Source organism: Peromyscus maniculatus, chromosome 14 (genome assembly GCF_049852395.1).
Source record: "Peromyscus maniculatus bairdii isolate BWxNUB_F1_BW_parent chromosome 14, HU_Pman_BW_mat_3.1, whole genome shotgun sequence".
Taxonomy (NCBI): Eukaryota; Metazoa; Chordata; class Mammalia; order Rodentia; family Cricetidae; genus Peromyscus; species Peromyscus maniculatus.
Window position 1 is genome coordinate 53,181,498 of NC_134865.1, and position 20,568 is coordinate 53,202,065.

Sequence of the window (20,568 nt, forward strand, 5' to 3'; positions counted from 1 at the left end):
ACAGGAGTGGCAGCACCTTGTATTCATGCCTCTCATCCCTCCATGTGATATATTGCAGTGTGGGGGAGGTTTTTGTTGTTGTTGTTTTTGAGACATCTTGTAATCAGGGAGACTCCATTAGCACATAAGGGAAAATCAGAAAATACAGATTTGACAATTTAGCAGCCATGTTCTATCAGGCCATTACTAAATTTGTCAGAGTTTTAGTTTCTTAGTCTGACTAAATTCTCATTACACCTCCCTTGTAGGGTGGGAGAATTGAATAAGATCAATGTAGTACCTGTTGATAAATGTTAATTCTCTTCCGCATTTGCACCTCATGGGACAACAGAGACTAAGTTTGTTTTACACTTAAATGTATGCTTCTTAAGTGGGTGTGCCTAGACATTGCTTTCAGATGGTAGAGGAAATGAAACTACATCTTTGACCTTTGTACTCGGGCCTCTAACTCTATTTTCTCTGGAAGCCCTCAGTTTATTATCACAGTTACCCTCTACAGTGTCTGAGCAGCTGTCTAGGGATTCCTCCTGCGGTGGGATTCTGGAGGGTAAAGCATACCATTAGACAGCTAGGTAGGAGCTAGGGGGAGGAGATGAGACTGGGCAGCCATTGCTACTGAGGGAAAATACAAACTCCTCCGATTTCTCTTGACCCTTCTCTACCACCCCTGGGTAGCACAGTAATGTGTTAGCACACCCAGAATACCTTTGTGGTCATCTTTCTGTCCTGGGCGTAGCTCACTGAACGGGGGACTGGGGCCTGGACCTGGAGTCGCGGCATAAATGCCCTCCTAGCCTGTTCTTCCAGCAGTCACAGCAGTGGGGAGGGGAAAGGACCCAGCCCAGCTGCCGGCCTGGTCTTCCCTCCCTCCTGAGCTGTGAAAACAAGAAGAGGTAACCGGGTGGCAGACCATGTGGAGGTCACTTGTCAGCCAGGTGCAGCCTCAGCTCCGCAGCTGCAGGGGAGTGGAAAGGGGCTAGCTCAACTGCTGAGACGGTGAAGAGAGCGAGCAGCAGCCCCCAGTGCTTCATCCTGATGTTTGCTGCCTGTCCCCTCTCAACATCAAGAAATTCTGAAATAGTCCTTTTCTACTGTAAAGCCTTTGCCCTGCTCCATTCAAAACTCAGAAATATGGGGCTTGGTTTACTCTGGAGTAAATATAAACATGTTTTAGTGCCTGTTATATGTGCAGCACGATGCAAGCATTTTCATGAATGTTGTTTTTATTAGTTAGCTCATCACACTGGTAGAACCACATACTGCTATTGAATAAGACTCAGAGGAAAACAGGGCAGTTGACAGGCCACAGAGTGGATCCTGGGGTCAAACTCAGATTCATTTGTTTGAGATCTAAGACCATGCTCTGATCCTTTGTGGCCTGATCCTGTTGGGCAGACAGTATATTTTCATGATTAGCTAGATGCCTGTTTAGAGAAGAAGAGATTTACTTGCAGAGAGATTCTCTATTACGTGGCCCATTCTAGTTAGAAGCAAGACAGGATTTGCGGTGGACAGGCTTTTGCAAGCTCATACCATTTTCTACTAAGTATTTACTATCTGTCATATTATTTATGAAGCATTGGGGACCAAACATGAACAAAACACATCCCTATCCTATAGTGTGGACAGATGGGTTGTGGCACTTAGTGGAGAAATGGAGGAAGGGTGACCTGTGGAAAAATAAATGTAAAAACAATATAGTAGTAGTTTATCAGGAGGAATGAAGTTGTTACAGGAACACAGAGGGGGGAAAAAAATAAAGTTCCTGCTTACTAAACACTGAGTATGTAACAGACCCTAAACCAGGTACTTGTCCTATATATTGGAATTAATCTGCACAGCAACTATGTGAAGTAGATACCTTTGTATCTCCCCCCCCCTTGTTTTAGATGAGGAACCCAAGGAATAGATCTTTTTAAGACTGTAAGGGGGGCCAGGCGGTGGTGGCGCACGCCTTTAATCCCAGCACTTGGGAGGTAGAGGCAGGCGGATCTCTGTGAGTTCGAGGCCAGCCCGGGCTACCAAGTGAGTTCCAGGAAAGGCGCAAAGCTACACAAGAGAAACCCTGTCTCGAAAAACCAAAAAAAAAAAAAAAAAAAAAAGACTGTAAGGGATAACTTTTGAAGGCAGCAAACAGGGTGGACCCAGCTGGCTGTGGCTGGAGAGGCGTTCAGGAGCTACAGCCTTATAAAAGTGGGAGTTTCAGCTGGGTGTGTGTGCTTTAAGGTCAGGACCCTTGGCCAAGGTAAACAACACTTGATTCTGAGTGACTAAGGGGTTTTTGTGCCCCTCTCCGTAGTAAGAGTTGCCATGTTTGAGACAATAAAAGAAAATACTTTTCCTCCTTCTGAGGTTACTTGTAAAAGAGAGGGAAGGAAGGAGGGGGAAGAGTCCAGTCCTAAAACAAGGACAGTCTCAGCTAGACTTGTCTGCTAGTTGCTGATGTCCCAGAGCAAGGCTTGAGCTAGGCCTTTCTTTGGGAAGATGATGGGGACTGGGAAAGGCTGCAGGGAGACAGCCTTGGTCTGTGTGGTTCCGCCCTGTGCTCTCCTATCCCAGCACCATCCACACCCTGGGAAAGGCTTGAGCTCTAGCAGGCTGGCCCTACCCCCAGTGTGTGGGAAGTTCTCTAAGAAAAGAGATTCTGGCTGGACAATGGGCTTCCTGTCTGACTGCTGGAAGATTTGTTTTATATGAGAAGGCTGCAAATGGCATGAGAAATCATCTTGATTCCCTCTCACTGCATCCTGATTTAGACTTTTGACTACTCAAGTGGTGATCAGTAATGCAGAAGGCCAGGAGAGCCATTGGGAAGCAGCCCTAGGTGTCTTTTAGAAATGAGATTTCTGTTTTCTGGCTCCCACAGCAGGCCTGTGGTAACAATCTGTTCCTTTGAAGGAGCTCTTTCCTCCGTGAACACAAGGTGCTGCCAGCCCTTCATACCCGGAGGTCAATTTAAAACCACTTGGCTGTAGGATTTTTATAAACTAACCACGTAGTCAACTTCAGACAGCTTTTTAGTGTCAGAAGTGACCTCAGAGGTGTTTTAGTTTAGTGCGTTTGCGTATTAAAACAGGCCTAGAAATGACCTCAGTGTCTGCTTGCAGTGTCCAAATTGTCCTTGTTGCTGAGCTTCTCACTGAGACCCCTATGGCAGGTTGAGGTTTGGAGGAGAAGCTAGACTCTGAGACCCTCTGATGTTTTGCCCCAGCCTTACCTGCTGGCTAGCATTGAACAAGTATCTTGACTTCTCTTCCTTAATTTGCTCATCTGTATTGTGTTATAAATATATTTAAGACAAATTTGTGTGTGTGTGTTGTGAAACATAAAGGAGTTCCACGTGTAAACTCCTTAGAATAATGCCTGGCATATATCAGTAAGCATAAGCTGTTAAGACTCAACTTGTCAAGGATACCTCACAGAAACCTTTGACCGCCACCAGATGGTCTCTTTTTCCTCCTCCTTTCTCCCTTTCTATATTTATAATGCTCTAATTCCAACTTGTCTGGGATGAACAGGCACATAGAGGTCAGCCTTGGGGAAAATCATTCAACTCAGAAGAGTCTCCTTGTCCTCATGTGTAAAATGCTTCATGTAGAAGGAACTCAAGAAGGTGCTTGGTACATCCAGAAAGCTGTGTACAGTAACTACTGCTTCCTGCACAAAACAGCATATTTGAACAACTTTACTTTCTATAATCCTCTTGTCTTTTCTCTGGCTTTGCTGTTAATAAACTGGAAGTAGAAATTGAACCTTTATGTATCAAAGTTTGACAAGTGAATAAATAAGTCCACTTAAAAATAACCTTTAAAAATAACCTTAAAGGGTCCTCTGTGTGAAATGCTGGGTTTTTATGTGACTGCTTTGGGGGAGGGGGGGCAACATCTCAATGTGTTAGCCTAGGCTTTCCTTGAGCTCAGAATCCTTCTGCTTCAGCCTCCTGATGCTGGAATTATAGGAGTGTGGCCACCACATCTGATAACATTTCATGACCATCATATAGATCATTCTGCTGTTTTTTTGGGTCCACAATCCTATCTTCCAATATTTAGCCAAGGACTCCTTTCACTGAGGCTCTGCTGACCATTACATTAGCCTTTACTAGCCCTGTTAGTTAGCTTTCTGTTATTGTGACAAAATGCTGGAGAAAAGCAAGTTAAAAGGAAAGGGCTCACCATTTCAGTCCACAGTCACCTGAGCCTGTAGCAAGGCAGAACAACCTAGTGGGAACACATGATGAAACAGAGCTGCTTTTTCCTGGGGTAACCAGGAAAAAAGGAGATGGGTGTATGGTGGGGAAAGGGGAGGGAGGAGGTCATACTGCTAAGGAGCCAAGGAATTTGGACCCTAGGCTCTATTCATAGTGTAATGCTCTGCCTTGTTACAGTCTTTACAGCCCTCCTAAGGAAAGGGACCCCTCTAATTGTCGTCTGGAATTACATACAGCTCAGTAGGACATTAACAGTACTCCCTCAGCCCTGCTCCGACGATCACCTCTCTAGAATTGATGCTTGGGCCTGGGACCCTCTTTCTCTTCCCCTCCCCCATCCTCAGTCCCCATGTGCTGCTAGGAATAGAACCCTGGTCTTCTGGAAGATCAGTCAGTACTCTTAACTGCTGAGCCATCTCTCCAGTCACCTCATCTATATCCCAAATGCTAACACTCTGATTTTAGTGTGAAACTGTATTATTTCAGACCTGTGAGTGAACGATTAACACAGAACAGTTGGTTAAGCCTGTGGCTCCTGTGTTCGACAGTGTAGTGTTTTCTTGGTGGCTGTTGGCTAGAAACCTTTCATTTAGTCTTTCAAAAATACGCTAGATATTTTAATGTATGCCGGCCCTTCTCACCTCTAATCCCTTAAAAACCCAGAGGCTGCATACCCCTCTTTTCTATAGCTTCCTACTTGTTTGGAAAGGGTTCAAGTCTTTGTTCTCCCCTCCCCACCCCACCCCCCCCCAGGTCTTCTCCTGGAGTTTTATTTTGCTTGTTGAGCTATTATAAAAATGAGTTTTGGGCTAGAGAGATGGCTCAGAGGTTAAGAGCACTGACTTCTTTTCCAGAGGTCCTGAGTTCAATTCCCAGCAACCACATGGTGGCTCACAACCATCTGTAATGAGATCTGGCGCCCTCTTCTGGCCGGCAGTCATATATGCTGTATACAAAATAAATAAATAAATCTAAAAAAAAAAAAAAAAAGCCGGGCGGTGGTGGCGCACGCCTTTAATCCCAGCACTCGGGAGGCAGAGCCAGGCGGATCTCTGTGAGTTCGAGGCCAGCCTGGGCTACCAAGTGAGCTCCAGGAAAGGCGCAAAGCTAAGCAGAGAAACCCTGTCTCGAAAAACCAAAAAAAAAAAAAAAAAATGAGTTTTCTACACAGAGAAACCTTGTCTCAAAAAAACAAAAATGAGTTTTAATTTGTCTCCTTCCTGAAAGACTGGGCACCAAAACAACAAAAGCAGGACAGTTAGAAAGGCTTTGGGATTCCTGTTGGTTTTTGAGGAAGTGGAAACTTCAGCCGGATCATTTCTCTCCAATGTTTTCCCACTGCTGCCCGGCTAGATGGTCACCAAATGCTCACAGTGTGTTAGTTCCCCTGGAGACACTGTCTTCTGATGGGTTAGCCCCTTCCCTTGAGCGTTTACTTTGCAGTATGAAAGTAAACAGAATTATCAATATCTGTCATGTACGTGGAATGGTACAAGACAATTTCAGATATTACTCTACTCAGAATCTATGGAGCTGAGTGTGGCTGTAGAGAAAGTCTCAGAGGAGAAAGGACACTTAACACTAGGGGCCTAAGTATCTGTGGGAGACAGTAGACTATAGAAGCAGCTAAGAGGATGAATTTTTTTCCCTGTAAAGTCATCTGGCTTTCTCTTCCTCTTAAAAATTAAGTAGTATTGCCAAATCAGATGAGTTCATTGTCTTCCCAGGGCTAAGAACAGAGCTTGAAATTCCCTCTTTAAGTGAGGAATTGTCGAAGAAAACCTGAGGTATAAATTGTCAGCCTCCTGGCCGGGACCATGGCTCCCAGAAGTTGCTGAGTGTTTCATTTGCTTTGTGGGTTTTGGTTTTCTTGTGTATGTGTGCCCTTGATATCTCAAAGTGACCTTGCCTGTTCTGTTTGCTGACCCTTCATTCTAAAACCTCTTTCTTTTTTTTGGGGGGGGGGGGGGGTTGGTTTGGTTTGGTTTTTCGAGACAGAGTTTCTCTGTGTAACAGTCCTGGCTGTCCTGGAACTCACTTTGTAGACCAGGCTGGCCTCGAACTCACAGAGATCCACCTGGCTCTGCCTCCTGAGTGCTGGAGTGCTGGGATTAAAGGCGTGCGCCACCAACGCCCGGCACTTCTTTACTTTCTTGAACCTTGGTCTGACTGTCTTAATGCTGAACCTACTGTATTCCAGCTTGCTGCCTTTGAGTGACTTTCATGGATTAACAAAATAATTTATACCAAGTTTATTTTTGCTGTACTTCGGAAATAATCTGATCCACCTTAGACTAGATTCAACTCTTCTTTATAAAGAATCTTAAACATAAAACAAGCCTCTCTTACTGTGAGTCAAAGTCCTCTCTAAGGTTTTTGTTAATCAACTCAGCTAAACTGGGATACTTTGATTCTCTGGGTTTAACTCACGTTCTCCAGTCTCAATGCATTTGCTTCCCCTTGCCCCTCCCTCCTGATGAAAAGAAGTCTCACTGAGGCGCCACTTCTCCCAGAGTTGTTCTGAGCCCCCATACAAGCTGTTGTTTCTGCTGCTCTTATGCTCCCTCTCTTGAAGCAGGAAACCCATTCTTTGGGACATATTATAATAAGTCTCGATGCGGAGATTTTTTAGAAGCATAAGGGAAAACTACATGCTGAGTGTCTTTGGAGGGAACTGATTGGCCAGAGCACAAGAAGATGTCTGGCTTTTCACTGTACATCTTATTTTTTAACTTTATGCCACATATATACTGAGATCCTATCTATTTATGGGATTTTCAGAGGGAAACATGGAGCAGAGTAGACATGGCTTTAGAATCCTAGCCCTTCCTCTGAGAGCCTCTTCCAGCACACTGGCCTCTTTGGGTCCTGCCTACTCTACTCCCAGGAGTTACCCAGAAGAATGTTCAGCATTAATTATGCCCAGGAAATGAACCAATTAGACACAGTCTGCAGAGACACGAGGCAGTCAGAAGGTCGGGGGGTGGAGGTGGGGGGGGGGCGGGGGGAGCGGGGGGGGGGGGGGGGGCGGAGGGCTTACTACTCTGAACAGAAGATGGAAAATGCAACAGTAAAGCAGCTGATTTGCTGGCCAGCTCCCTGGATGACTTAGCCACCACTTTGAGAATTACAGAAATGTTTGCATTCACTTTCTTCCTGTTTGGGACTTTGAGCTGGGTGTGTGGTAGGGATATCAGAAGTGTGTCCTTCAAGGGGATAGGGTCTCCTGTTTGTATTCATCTTCTAGTTTCATAGTTGCTGTCAGAGTTCTAGATCCTTTGTCAACGTTTAAAATTAGCAACTTTTAAAAAATTGTTGAGCTGGAACTGTAGCTCAGTGGTAGAGTATATACTAGTATGTGTAAGGCCCAGAAATCAACTCTCAGTACTACCAAAGGAACAAATAAATTGGGAAAGTAAATGGGAGTGTCTCAGTGATAGAGTGCTTATCTAGCATGGACAAGTTGCTGGTTCAGTCCCAAGAAATGACCAAGAAAAATTACAAATGTACTTAAATGACAAAACAAAAGAAACTATCTCTAGGGATGTGCAGCCTGAGGGCGAGGATCTTTTTTACATCCAGTACCTTCCCCCACCAGACTTGATGTCAGCCTGCCTGATAGCATTCTGGGTCAGAACTAGTGGGAGGCTGCAGGGTAGAGCTGCAGAATGTGGTCTGTGGGGCATTCACATGGAAGTGAGCCAGGGCCTTATCGTGATAGTCAGACACTCCTGTGTGGCCCCAGTCACTCTGAGCCTGTTGGAGGAAGTGAGAAAAGGAAACCACCATTCTGACTCCCACACAGATGTCTCTGTGATACAAGGATAGGCTGGCATGTAGTCAGCAAAACTGAATTTCCTTTGGAAAAATCTTTGTTGTGTCTTGTGTTTGTAAAACATTTGGAAAGTTGAAGGTCATGAGTGCCTGATCATGCTGCCTTCTCCCAGGCTAGCCTTTCAGTGGCTCCTTAGCACCCCCACCAGATGCCTCAAGTGTGGCTAGACATACCTCCTTTCGCTACCAGGCTTGGTATTCGGGTCTGTAATCTGTCAGAAATAGAAATCGTTTCCCTTCTCCTAAGAGCTGCTCAGACCTTCCAGCTCGTGTGATCCTGTGACAGCTTTTCTTTTTTTTCTTTTTTTTTTTTTTTTTTTTTGGTTTTTTGAGACAGGGTTTCTCTGTGTAGCTTTGCGCCTTTCCTGGAACTCACTTGGTAGCCCAGGCTGGCCTCGAACTCACAGAGATCCACCTGGCTCTGCCTCCCTAGTGCTGGGATTAAAGGCGTGCGCCACCACCGCCCGGCTTGTGACAGCTTTTCTAATCCACAGTCCCACCACACCCACACCCTGTTCGCCATCTCTTTATTCACCAGACTGAGAGAGTAGAAGGAAGTGATCTTGGTACACAGAGCTTTACAGATCAGGCGACTCATGGGATAGGGGTTGGGTTTCGTCGGAAAATGAGCTCAGGGTTAGAATCAGAGGACCTGACTTTGGTCCCAAGTTGACATTCACCCTGCCCTAATTTTGGCTAAAAGTTGCCTCACTTTGTGGGATGTAATGTCCACATTGTCAGGGAAAGAAACGATAACTATCGCACAGAATCCTAAGAGATGAGGATGACTTTAAAACTAGATTGTCATGCCTAGAGGAGAAATGTGGAGTTTATGGGACAGAGGCGAGTGAAGCCTGGCAGACCAGAGAAGGTGCACAGGGCTTGGGAAGCCTCCCAGGAAAGCTCTCTGAACTCTTCTCAGAAGCCAAACTCATGCTTTGATTACACCACGGAGTCCTTCCTGACACTGATGTTGTAAACAGCCTAACACTTGCCATAATGAGTTGCCCATGCTTTATCCCCTCTCAGTCTGACTCACTGTTAGTAGGCGCGGTTAGAATCAGATCCAAAGTGCAGCAGGTACAGAACTTTTCTGGAGTCTGCTGGCCAGCGGGGAGGAGAGCTGCTGTAAGCAGCCAGACTGACTGGCACACTTCACCTCTGTCAGTGACAACTTATTTCCATACCAGTTCAACGGGCTTTTCCAAGGATGGTTCTAATGCCCCTCAGATTTCGGGGTCACGCTGGGAGAGCACATGCCCACTGAAAGCCTCTCCCTCTGTCTTTGCAGTGTGCCCTCTGCCCCCAGAGCCAGAGAATGGCGGCTACATTTGCCACCCCCGGCCCTGCAAAGACCCCTTGACGGCAGGCAGTGTCATCGAGTACCTGTGTGCAGAAGGCTACATGCTGAAGGGCGACTACAAATACCTGACCTGCAAGGATGGCGAGTGGAGGCCGGCCATGGAGGTCAGCTGCCATCTCAATGAAGGTCAGTCTGCAAGTGACACGGGGTGCTGCCCGGCCTGCTCTTTCCCAGTCTCTGGGGAATGGCGTGGGCTTTCTTGAGAGCTCCCTTGGCTGTGTTCAGCCCTTTGGCCTCTCTTTCTTTGGCATTCCATGTCTTTGTGGATGTCATTGGGGTTGCTAGTGCATGTCACGTTGCGTTCCACTGAACCATTGAGAAGCTCTGTGTCTTTATGGAGGCATCTGCCTGACTATGTAAAATTCCTTTGATGTCAGGATCTCTGTTTGCCTAGTCAGATGCTGACGGCCTTAGGCTGTTCTGTCTGCTCGTAAAGTGAACAGCGAGCACAGAGCTAACATATTTTCCAGTGTCTTCTCCATTTTATTTTTCCCTTGAATAGAAAGTGACAGTTTTGTTATGGAGTTACAGCCCAGCTGTACAGAATCCTTCTGTTTCTTTCCTGCCTCTTCTTGTCTTGCATGACAGGAAGATGCAGATTCCTAAAAGGAAGTGTGTGTTGTGTGGCCTTCTCTCTGTTTCACACTTGGGCCTCAAGACCAGAGCGTGCTTAACCCATAACACCTCAGAAGAGGGTGGGAAACAGTACGGGGTTTACAGTGAAGCTGAGGGCCTTAGAACAGGACCTTATTATTTGCCCTCTTCTTAATTATCCTGCTATATGGGGGAAAACATGGTGGAACTCAGGGTGGTTGAAAGATGTGGCCCTTTTAATGGTGGGTGTTCGCCAGCCTGCTATTGGTGTTTTAAGAACTCCAGAGTTAAATGAGTTTAGGTACCACTTGATCTGGGGGGTGGGGGTGGGGATATCTTATTCAGGGAATACCTAGGCCACTTTATAAGATTTTCCTGAAAAGGCCCAGCTGTCAAATAAATGTTTCTGTCAAATATTCTATATTCTGTAGGAAATATTTGGCTGCATCTGTAGAGGCCATGTGTTATGCTTCTGGGTACCAAATGTTTGTGATGACTTGTTTCCTTAGACAAAGAAACTCACACGTCACTCGGGGTCCCTGCGCTGTCCATAGTGGCTTCCACTGCCAGCTCTGTAGCCCTCATTCTTCTCCTCGTGGTGCTGTTTGTACTGCTGCAGCCAAAGCTGAAGTCTTTCCATCATAGCAGGTGAGCACACTGTTAGTCAAGCATCCCCGTGAGACCGACCTTGGACTAGTTATAGAAAGCTGTTGGCCTATAGCCTCTGCTAGTCTGTATCTTAGGGCAGTGGAGAGGAGGGTCTGGCTGTGTGTAAACTCCTGGATATGCCTGGCACTGTGCTTGTTGGTTCACATACATTGCTTTGATCCTGATGGGAACATTACAGACAAAGAAACTGAGGCATTCACGTTATATCTCAGGATGATTGCAGAACTGAGATTTGAACCTAAATCTGTCCAGCCTCAAAGCCTTAGCATTTCCACTTGTCTCTGGAGTGTGGGTCTAGCACCATTGGCATCACTCCTGAGATACTTTGGAGCTAAGGCACAGTGATAGGATTTATAGTCCTCTGTATGATGCTGATCCATGGTTGTATTTGCAAGCTGCCTCTTCCTGCTCCTGGTTTCTAATCCTTAGTGCACCTCGGCTTCCCCCGAATTCTAATTTATTCGGTTTGGAGTGGGATCCAGGCCTTAACATTTTCTAGAAAGCTTCTCAGATAGTTTTAATGTGTAGTGAAAATCCAGGATCATAGTACCATTCTGAAATCAGAAGTGGGTTTTATCTGCAGATTCTCCTTTTTCTCTTACAGAATATTATCTATTAATCATCCTAGACTCAGGAGATGGGGGGGGGCGGCAAATGGTGGGAATGGCCCTGAGTGTATCTCTGATAGGGGACTTTTCTCCTGCCCTAACTTGGCCTCTGTAGTTGCTTAACTCTTGAGGGTGCCTCATGTCTTTGAAAAATAGATTGTTTAGATTCATTCATAGCCCTGCATTAGTCACTGTCTTAGCTCTCAGGCATAGCAGTCCAGACTAACCACATTCTATAAAATGCTCCACATTTGGAACTTGATACAGACTACCCTCAAGTTAATTTCTGTATAGGAATGTGATTTTTCCTTCTTCCTCTTGTTTTGTTTAGAAGAAAGGAGGAGTAACAATTATTTTTAAAGAGTTTTTTTTTTTTAAGATTATTTATTTATTATGTATACAACATTCTGCTTCTATGTATGCCTGCATGCCAAGAGGGCACGAGATCTCATTACAGATGGCTATGAGCCACCATGTGGTTGCTGGGAATTGAACTCAGGACCTCTGGAACAGCATGCAGTGCTCTTAACCTCTGAGCCATCTCTCCAGCCCCCTTAAAGAGGTATTTTGAAGGGAACTATTTATTTATGTTTACTATGTGAGTGGACATGTGCCATACCATGATGTACATGTGGGGATCATAGGACAACATACACTGAATAAATAAATTAATTTTCTTTTGTTTTTCAAGACAAGGTTTCTCTGTGTAGTTTTGGCTGTCCTGGAACTCACTCTGTAGACTAGGCTAACCTAGAACTCACAGGTATTGGCATCCCTCTGCCTCCCAAGTGTTTGAATTAAAGGCATGTACAACCATGCCCAGCAAAAAATACTTTTTTTTTTTTTTTTTTTTTTTTTTTTGAGCTGAGGATTGAACCCAGAGCCTTGAGCTTGCTAGGCAAGCATTCTACCACTGAGCTAAATCCCCAACCCCCAAAAATATTTTTTAAGTTTCCTTTTTATTTAGAAATCTCTGGGTACTTTTAGGGATGCTAATTGTCTTCAGTGTATATGTTATTTGAATTGGGCAATGTAGATTGTGTCTGTCAGGTACAAGTAAGGAAATCAAGAGTTGTGAGCAATGGTAATGCCAATATAGGCTGGCATCTGTACAGGCCTCTCATCAAATTCCCCTCAGATGCCTGCCCTGACGAGATTTCTCCCAGTCCTGGGGAAGACACTACAAGCCGCAGGGATATGAATCTGAGGGATATCAAATGAATCTACTTACACAGAACTCCTTAGTCCATACACTTTGTTCTTCTGAGTCAGAATCTATCTGCACAGCTTCAGCCCTGTTCTCTTCTCTGCCCCTTCCTCTCATGCCCTCATTGTTCTGTCTCCATTCCTTCATCTTCGTTCATCTTCTTAGCTCTCTCCTCATCTTTGCCAGTTCTTCTAGTCCTCTCTCAAGTCTCTGAGGCTTTCAGTTATATGCCCATACAAAGCAGCAATTCTCTCGCCAAAGTAAGGTCACAAGGCTTGAATTCTTACAGGGTCATAAAGGCGGATAAGAGTTTACCTTAGGCAGTGACTGTTAGGCTTTCTTTTACAACCCAAAAGGGGAATGGTTAAAGTAAGTGGGATCAACTGAGAGCTAAAATCAGTTAATATATCAAAAAAGGGGAATTTGTGTGCTTAAACTACATTCCTAGAAGTGGTTAGGTAAAATGTTAGGAGTCTATAATGTTAGTATAGATCATGAGTAAAATAAAACTGCCTATATTTCTTTAGGAGCCGTCACTGTAAAACTTGGCAAGGGTAACTAGGCAGCCTGCGTCACAGCTTGATGTACCTGGTATGAAAAAAGCCCTTTTGTTTTGAATGTCAAAAGGGAAGTCTAAAGATAGCACTAAGGCTGTGTAAGAAAGGAGGGTCTGAGTTTAATTTGCACAGAAACAAAGCTAACATCCACCTGGCCTAGGCAGTGTCTCTGTATAGATATTTACCTTAATTCAGGAGACTAGCAGGTTGTCTGGAATGCTTATTCTGTCTGTCGTTTGTCCTTGGATGTTTGAGAGGTATCTCAGGTAAAATGCTTTTTTGTTTGGAGCTGGCCCTGGCCTTGAATGCTAGCTAGCTAAAGGAGATATCTGATTCTAATGCTAAAAAGGAGAAACCAAAAGCCTGGAAGAAGGAAGCCTTGCCTGTGTGACTGTTATCCAAACACCTTAATTGTATATGGAAAAACTATGCCCAAAGAATGATCAGTACACTGCAGTAGCACACGAGAAATTCAAAGCAGGAAACGGCTAATATTCAAAAGCCAATATCACCAAGACTCCTTACGACTTGGCTTTGTCCTCTGGAAGGCCCTTGACTTTGTCATAGTCAGCTGAATTCCTTCTTCATATTTCCGTGGCTTGTAGCAGCCTCTCAGTGTGGAAAATGAACACATCTTCCCTCACCTGGACACTTAAAAAACTGTCAGGGTCTCAAGGCTGGAGAGATGAGCCAGCAGTTAAGAGCACTGGCTACCCTTCTAGGGGACCCAAGTTTAATTCCTGGCATCCACATGATGGCTTACAGCCATCTGTAAATCCAGTTCCAGAAGATCTGACACCTTCTTCTGGCCTCTGCAGTGTTGCGCCCGTGTGGTGCACAGACATGCATGCAGACAAAACAGCCATACACATAAAAGAAAATAATTTTAATTTTTAAAAAATGTCAATGTCAGCCGGGCGGTGGTGGCGCACGCCTTTAATCCCAGCACTAGGGAGGCAGAGCCAGGAGGATCTCTGTGAGTTCGAGGCCAGCCTGGGCTACCAAGTGAGTTCCAGGAAAGGCGCAAAGCTACACAGAGAAACCCTGTCTCGAAAAACCAAAAAAAAAAAAAAAAAAAAATGTCAATGTCATAAACTCTAGTGGATACTCTAGAGGGATAGAGATGAAAGGGACGGGACAACTAAACACAGAGTGTGTGTGTGTCTCAGGGTCACTGATGCTGTGACCAACTTCCACAGCCACAAGCCTTCACCGAAGGAGGTATGGGCTGAAATTTAAGGCAGGAACCTGGAGGCAGGAACTGATGCAGAGGCCATGGAGGAGTGCTGCTCCTCATGGCTTGCTTAGCCTGTTTTCTTATGGAACCCAGGACCACTGGGATGATCCCGCTCACAATGGGCTGGGCCTTCCTACATTAATTGCTACTCTGCAGGATTACCTACAGCCCAATTTCCTCAACTGGGATTTTCTCCTCTCAGATGACTCCAGCCCAGTGGTTCTCAATCTGTGGATAGCATGCATCCCCCTTGGGTTCAAGTGACCCTTTCATTGGGGTTGCATATTAGATATTTACATTACAATTCATAACAGTAACAAAATTACAGTTACGAAGTAACAACGAAATAATTTTATGACTGGAGGTCACCACAATATGAGGAGCTGTATTAAAGGGTCACAGCAGGGCTGGAGAGAAGGCTCAGAGGTTAAGAGCAATGTCTGTTCTTCCAAAGGTCCTGAGTTCAATTCCCAGCAACCACATGGTGGCTCACAACCATCCGTAATGAGATCTGGTGCCCTCTTCTGGCATGCAGTAAAACATACTGTATACATAATAAATAAATCTTTAAAAAATAAAAAACAAAGGTTCACAGCATTAGGAAGGTTGAGAACCACCATTCTAGCCTATGTCAAGTTGACATAAAATTAGCCAGCACAGTAAGTTTAATTCTGGATAAAAAGAAAGAACAGAGCAGCAGTGGGTGATTTTACAGTTTGGGAAGTTGGTATATGGTACACTATTGTTAAGTTTCTAGAATGTAGCAACACTAAGTTATATGGGGAAAGAAGTCCTGAGGCTTATACAAAATTATGTCTTCACCATGCTTTCAAATGGTTCCAGAGGGGGGGAAGTGTGTATATAACAAGAGTGAACCCCAGAAAATGTGTGTGTATAAATAAATCTCACAATGTTCACTCAAAAGAAGCCAGAGGGGTTACGTGTCTAAACATATAATTTAAAGCTAAACCAGTGTTGAAGGATTTTGTGTTACAGTCAAACTATTAAATACAAAGTAAGAGCTGGGTGATAGGTGACAAATGCCTTTAATCCCAGCACTTGGGAGGCAGAGGCAAGTGGATCTCTGAGTTTGAGACCAGCCTGGTCTACAGAGTGAGCTCCGGGACAGCTAGGGCTACACAAACCCCGTCTTAAAAAACCAAAATAAAAAGTAAACCAGGCAGGACTGGAGAGATGGCTCAGTGTTTAAGAGCACTGACTGCTCTTCCAGAGGACCTAGATTCAATTCCCAGCACCCACATGGCAGCTCACAACTGTCTGTAACTCCAAGATCTGACACCCTCACACAGACATACATGCAAGTAAAATAAAAATAAAAAAATTATTTGGGGGAGCGGGAAGTAAGCCAGGCCTAGTATTGTATGCCTGTAATCCAGCACTTGGGAACCTGAGGTAAAGTAACCCTGAGTTCAGGATTTGTCTGAGCTTAAATAGTAGCAAGACATGTTTCTTTAAAACAAAATCAGCTGGTGTGGTGGTGTATACCCTGTCTCAAAAAAAAAAAAATAAAAATCAGAGAGGTGGTTTCCATGTAAGTCAGGGCACAGTGGTGTGAGGAAATGGGGGGAACAGGCTGGGCACAGAACGTCTGCGCTGCAGTTCCTGACCTCAGTGGGAGTGTACACCAGTGCCACCTTTGATCATGCAGGGGCCTGTATGTAGGCTTTGCCACATGTTCTTTTCTGCATTTGTGTTGAAATTCATCATTTTATGTATAATTTTTTTTTTAAAGACAAGAGTCTCATGCTGTAGACTGCCTGGCCTCAAACATATTTTTCTGCATCTGCTTCCCAAGTGCTGGGATTAAAGGCACGCACTGCCATGCCCAGCAAGATGTATGAGTTTTTTGCCTACATGTATGTCTGTGCATGATATGTGGATACTGGAAAGCAAACCCCAGGTCCTTTGGAAGAGCAGCCAGTGCTCTTAACCATTGAGCCACCCTCTCCAGCCCAAGAACACAAGTCTTTAGAAGTATGTAAAACTGGATTCAATCCCAAGCCCGTCCCTTACCGGCTCTCTGACTGCTAAGCAGTTACACTAGTTCTCTGAGCCAAGCCCACACTCTTGGTGAATCCCTACGTGAAAGGATTCAGGTGAGGATCCAGTCAGTGTGTTAAAGTGTGTAAATCACTTCCTACTTGCTGACATATAGTAAGTGTTGGAAAATGATGGATTTTGTTGGTACAATGTTATTGATTCATCTCTGTGTTGCTCAGATTCTTTCCTCTTTTTCTTTTCTGATACAGGCGTGACCAGGGGGTTTCTGGGGACCAAGTCTCCATCATGGTGGATGGGGTCCAGGTTGCACTACCTTCATACGAGGAAGCTGTGTATGGCAGTTCTGGTCACTGCATGCCACCGGCTGACCCCAGAGTACAGATTGTTTTGTCGGAAGGGTCTGCGCCTCCTGGGAGGAACATGCCAAGGGAGCCACAGCTGCAGGGCCAGGGGGCCTGCTCCTCTGCAGGTGGAGAGGAGGAGGCCCCGGGCCATTCTGGGCTGTGTGAAGCCTGGGGTTCCCAGGGCTCAGAGACTGTGATGGTGCACCAGGCAACCACCTCTTCCTGGGTGGCCGGCTCCGGGAGCAGCCAGCTGACACACAAAGACACCGCAGACTCGGAGAGCAGTGACATACAAAGCCTTTTATCCCTCACCTCAGAGGAGTACCCAGATGGTAAGCGGTCTTTGCTGAACATGGATTACGGGCTGTTGGAATCCTTGCTGGGAGTGAGGAAGCCCCGTGGGCCACTCTGATAATTGGTGTGTTTTCACCCTCCCCACCCCCCAAAAAAGGGGTAATAGCCAGAGTGTTAGCCTACAAAGTAGGATTTGGTCTTCAGAATGCCAGGTAGAGCTTTGGGCTCTCCTAGGGAGACTTCATTGCTAGCTATGAATCTTGATGGCTCTGGATCTAATACTGTTCACAGCCATAGGCTCTGCTAAACCAACCGGATGGGTTTCAGGGTATAGGGCGATTAAAAAGTTTTGTATTCATAAAAGGCAGAAAATAACAAGGAGAGCTTGTGCTGTAGTGCTGAGAAAATAGTAGCCTGCGTGTCTTGTAGAGAAGAGCGCGCCTTCGTTTTACACAGGAGTGTAACCCTGGTTTCCTTGTGCTGTCCGTCTCAGTTAAGCTTGATAGTGAGTGCTAGGTATTTATGACTGCCCCATTTTACAGATGGAGAACATAGGGCCCAGTTTCACTTGTCATTTATCACTGGTCATTGACAGATGTAAAACTGAATGACAGGCTCTAAACCAGCATTTTTAACCTTACAGTGCCATGATGGCTCCCAGGTAACTCTATCTCCTTTGTGTCAGACTGGCCATAGAGTGCAATGGTTGTTGCCTACTGACAGTCTGCCTTTGCTGGAGCCTGGAGAGTTTAACTACAATTCAAATCTGTCACTTTAAAGAATATCTGTAAGTGAAATCTCAGTGTAGTTCAGGATCCAAACAAAGCCTCGAAGTTCCCAGTTGGTAGTAACACTTTCAGTCTTTCTGAAGGATCCCCAGAGGAAACTTCACAAATCCTGGTGTCCTGGATAGAGTCTTATGTCTAACACTTAGAAATGTGTCTGTCGGTAGCCTGCCTTCTTTGCTCTCTGTTGGAGAGGGATGTCGAGGATCCTGTGATCACTGACCCAGTTTGGATGTGGCAGTCAGTGACCTCGGGACCCTCGGGCACATGTGGCTAAGGACACCTAAGGACACGTGGCATCCTTTATCCTTCCTCAGGAGCCATGGAGGTTCCCTGCTCTGCCTTGATGGCTACTTGGTTTTTTTTTTTTTTTGTTTTTTTTTTTTTTGGTTTGGGGGCTTTTGTGTTATTTTATTGTTGTTTTCAGGGACGGGGCCTCTCTGCATAGCCTCAGAAACCGTTGTCCTTCTGCCTTAGCCTCCCAAGTCTCTGATCACAGTGGTCTACCATGTGCTGGCTTTTTTTTTTTTTTTTTTTTTTTTTAAAGACAGAGCCTCACTATGTAGGCTTGGCTGGCCTGAAACTCACTGTGTAGACCAGGCTGGCCTCAACCCCACAGAGATTGACCTGCTTCTGCCTCCAATTAAAAATATTCTGCTGGAATTAAAAGTATAGGGTTGGGGATTTAGCTCAGTGGTAGGCCCTGGGTTCGGTCCTCAGCTCCGGAAAAAGAAAAAAAAAAAAAAATGTGTCATCACACCTGGTTTAAGCAAACCTTTGAAAGCCTCATCTGTTTGGTGCCAAATGAGGAAACATGCCCACTGCTGCATGGAGTATCAGTTGAAAGGACAGTGGGGCCTGCATTGAAGAAATTATGGAACCAATAATTGTAGTGCTAGCCAGATATGGTGCCTCAGGCCTGCAATACTAGCATTTCAGAGACTGAGACAAGAGGACCACAAGTCCAGGTTAGTTTGAACTGCATTGACCCTATCTCTAAAACAAATAAGACCAGCAAGATGACTCAGCAGGTAAAGGCACTTGCTACCAAGCCTGATGGGCTGAATTTGATCCCGGGCCCCACATGGTAGAAGGAGATGTACACACACATTAAAAAAGAAATAAAGTTTAAAAAAATAGAATAATGGCCTGACAGTGGTGGTACGCGCCTTTAATTCCAGCACTCAGGAGGCAGAGCCAGGAGGATCTCTGTGAGTGAGTTCCAGGATACAGGCTACAGAGTGAGTTCCAGGATAGCCAGGACTTTACACAGAGAAACCCTGTCTCAAAAAACAAAACAAAACAAAACAAAAATAGAATAATGAAATAAAAACTGGAGAACTGATGCCATAATGAGGTATTCAGAAAACAAGATACTTAAGACTGATGTCCTAGGAACTCAGGAGCTTGACACATGGGTCTAACCTTCTCCCCTCTGGTGACATAGGAGAAGACCAGAACCCAGAAAAACAAAGTGATTTGTCCAGGTCCACACACATGGCAGGGGGCTGTAAGGACGTGCTGGGACTTGGGGAGGACTTTGTGGCTTCTTAGACCAGCAGAGAAGAGAGACGGGGTTGTGTTGGGGGACCAGCAGGTGTTTGAATGCCAGGCTCGGCATTGAGATTTTATCATTCAGGCAGTAGGAGAGATGAGGCAGAAAGCAAGAAATCTGACTAGTTTAGATGTGTGCAGCAGAACGTTTATTTCTTTAAATGGGTGGGGGCTGTGGGGGGGCTCCTCAGGTAGAGTTGGGATGATATTGAGAGACACCTTTAGGTAACTACAGGCCTTTCCTCCCCATCTTTCTGCAGATATCCCCCTGTTGAAAGAAGCGTGAGGACTGCCCGTCCTCTCTCCTCTCTGCCCGTCCGTCCTCTCTCCTCCTGTGGGTTTGAGTACCGTGTCCTCTCCAGCTGCCCCACCTGGATGCCTGAGCTGCCACCTGTGTATCTGTGTGTACCTGAGGGCCTGCAGGCCACCCCGCTGGATACGCAAGGAAGAGTCTCACCATCTGCCCGCTGAACAGCTGGAGGATCTGGCTCTTTGCCTGGCCCGGCCTTCCCATCTGTCAGGGACATGTCTGAATGTGCTGGATTGAACCCTCCCTTTCCCCGAGCCACTGGGTCCCTTGCAGCCAGCTCTCTGGTGACAGCCCCGCAGTCACGAGGGCCCGAGCACTGCTGTGTTTACTTGTGCCTTCCCCCGCCCTGTCCAGGTCCCCTGTGTGCAGGTGGGTTGCTGTCCACAGGCCTCAGTGGCTGTTGCTACCTGTACACAGGGGCTGGTCCTGGGGCTGCAGAAACAGATTGAGCACTTAGGCCCTCAAAGCAGGAGAGACTCTTACTGGGGCCAGAGTGTGGGTCCCTGAACTTGCCCTGTGTGTTGACACTGATGGCATCTTCCTTGACTGAGGATAGAAGGTTTGGGAGGTCGTGCCAGACCTGCCCGGCACTCAGCTGTTCAGCTCGGGTGCAGGTTCCTGACTCTTTGGAGTTTCCAAGAAGCACCCAGAAGACCTATGGGAAGGAAGAAGGTTGTCAGATAATGATTGTCTTCCTAATATGCAAGTTCTCACTTCCTGCTTCCAGCATTGGCTGCCTTGGCCTTGGTTTCTGTTCCTGGATAAGGGGAAGTTGCATGCTGCCTCCTGGACTTCGTCCTAGGTAGCTCTGGCTTCCTTGCAGCCCACAGAACCCCAAGATTTGCTGAGATGCCAACAAAAGCTCATCTGGGTTTTGGCAGTCTGGGCAAGTTGCCCATTTCTAGGTTTGTGGTGATGGAGGAGAGGTTGAGAGGTACAGACCAAGTCCCCCGTGGCTGCAGGCAGCTCCGGCCAGGTCC

General features: G+C 45.9%; 1 protein-coding gene across 4 annotated transcripts in view; it reads left to right on the forward strand.

Moving 5' to 3' along the window:
• The window catches only part of Susd6 (sushi domain containing 6), a 99,916-nt gene extending 79,601 nt beyond the window's left edge, over window positions 1-20,315 (forward strand). For all 4 annotated transcript variants that reach the window (XM_076550960.1, XM_076550959.1, XM_076550957.1 and 1 more), the window contains 4 exons: window positions 9,336-9,533; window positions 10,511-10,649; window positions 16,550-16,977; window positions 19,539-20,315. In XM_076550960.1, the coding sequence (XP_076407075.1) occupies window positions 9,336-9,533; window positions 10,511-10,649; window positions 16,550-16,977; window positions 19,539-19,564 (791 nt within the window). In that variant the 3' untranslated portion in view covers window positions 19,565-20,315. The remainder of the gene's footprint in view (window positions 1-9,335; window positions 9,534-10,510; window positions 10,650-16,549; window positions 16,978-19,538) is intronic.
• The last annotated feature ends 253 nt before the right edge of the window (window positions 20,316-20,568 follow it).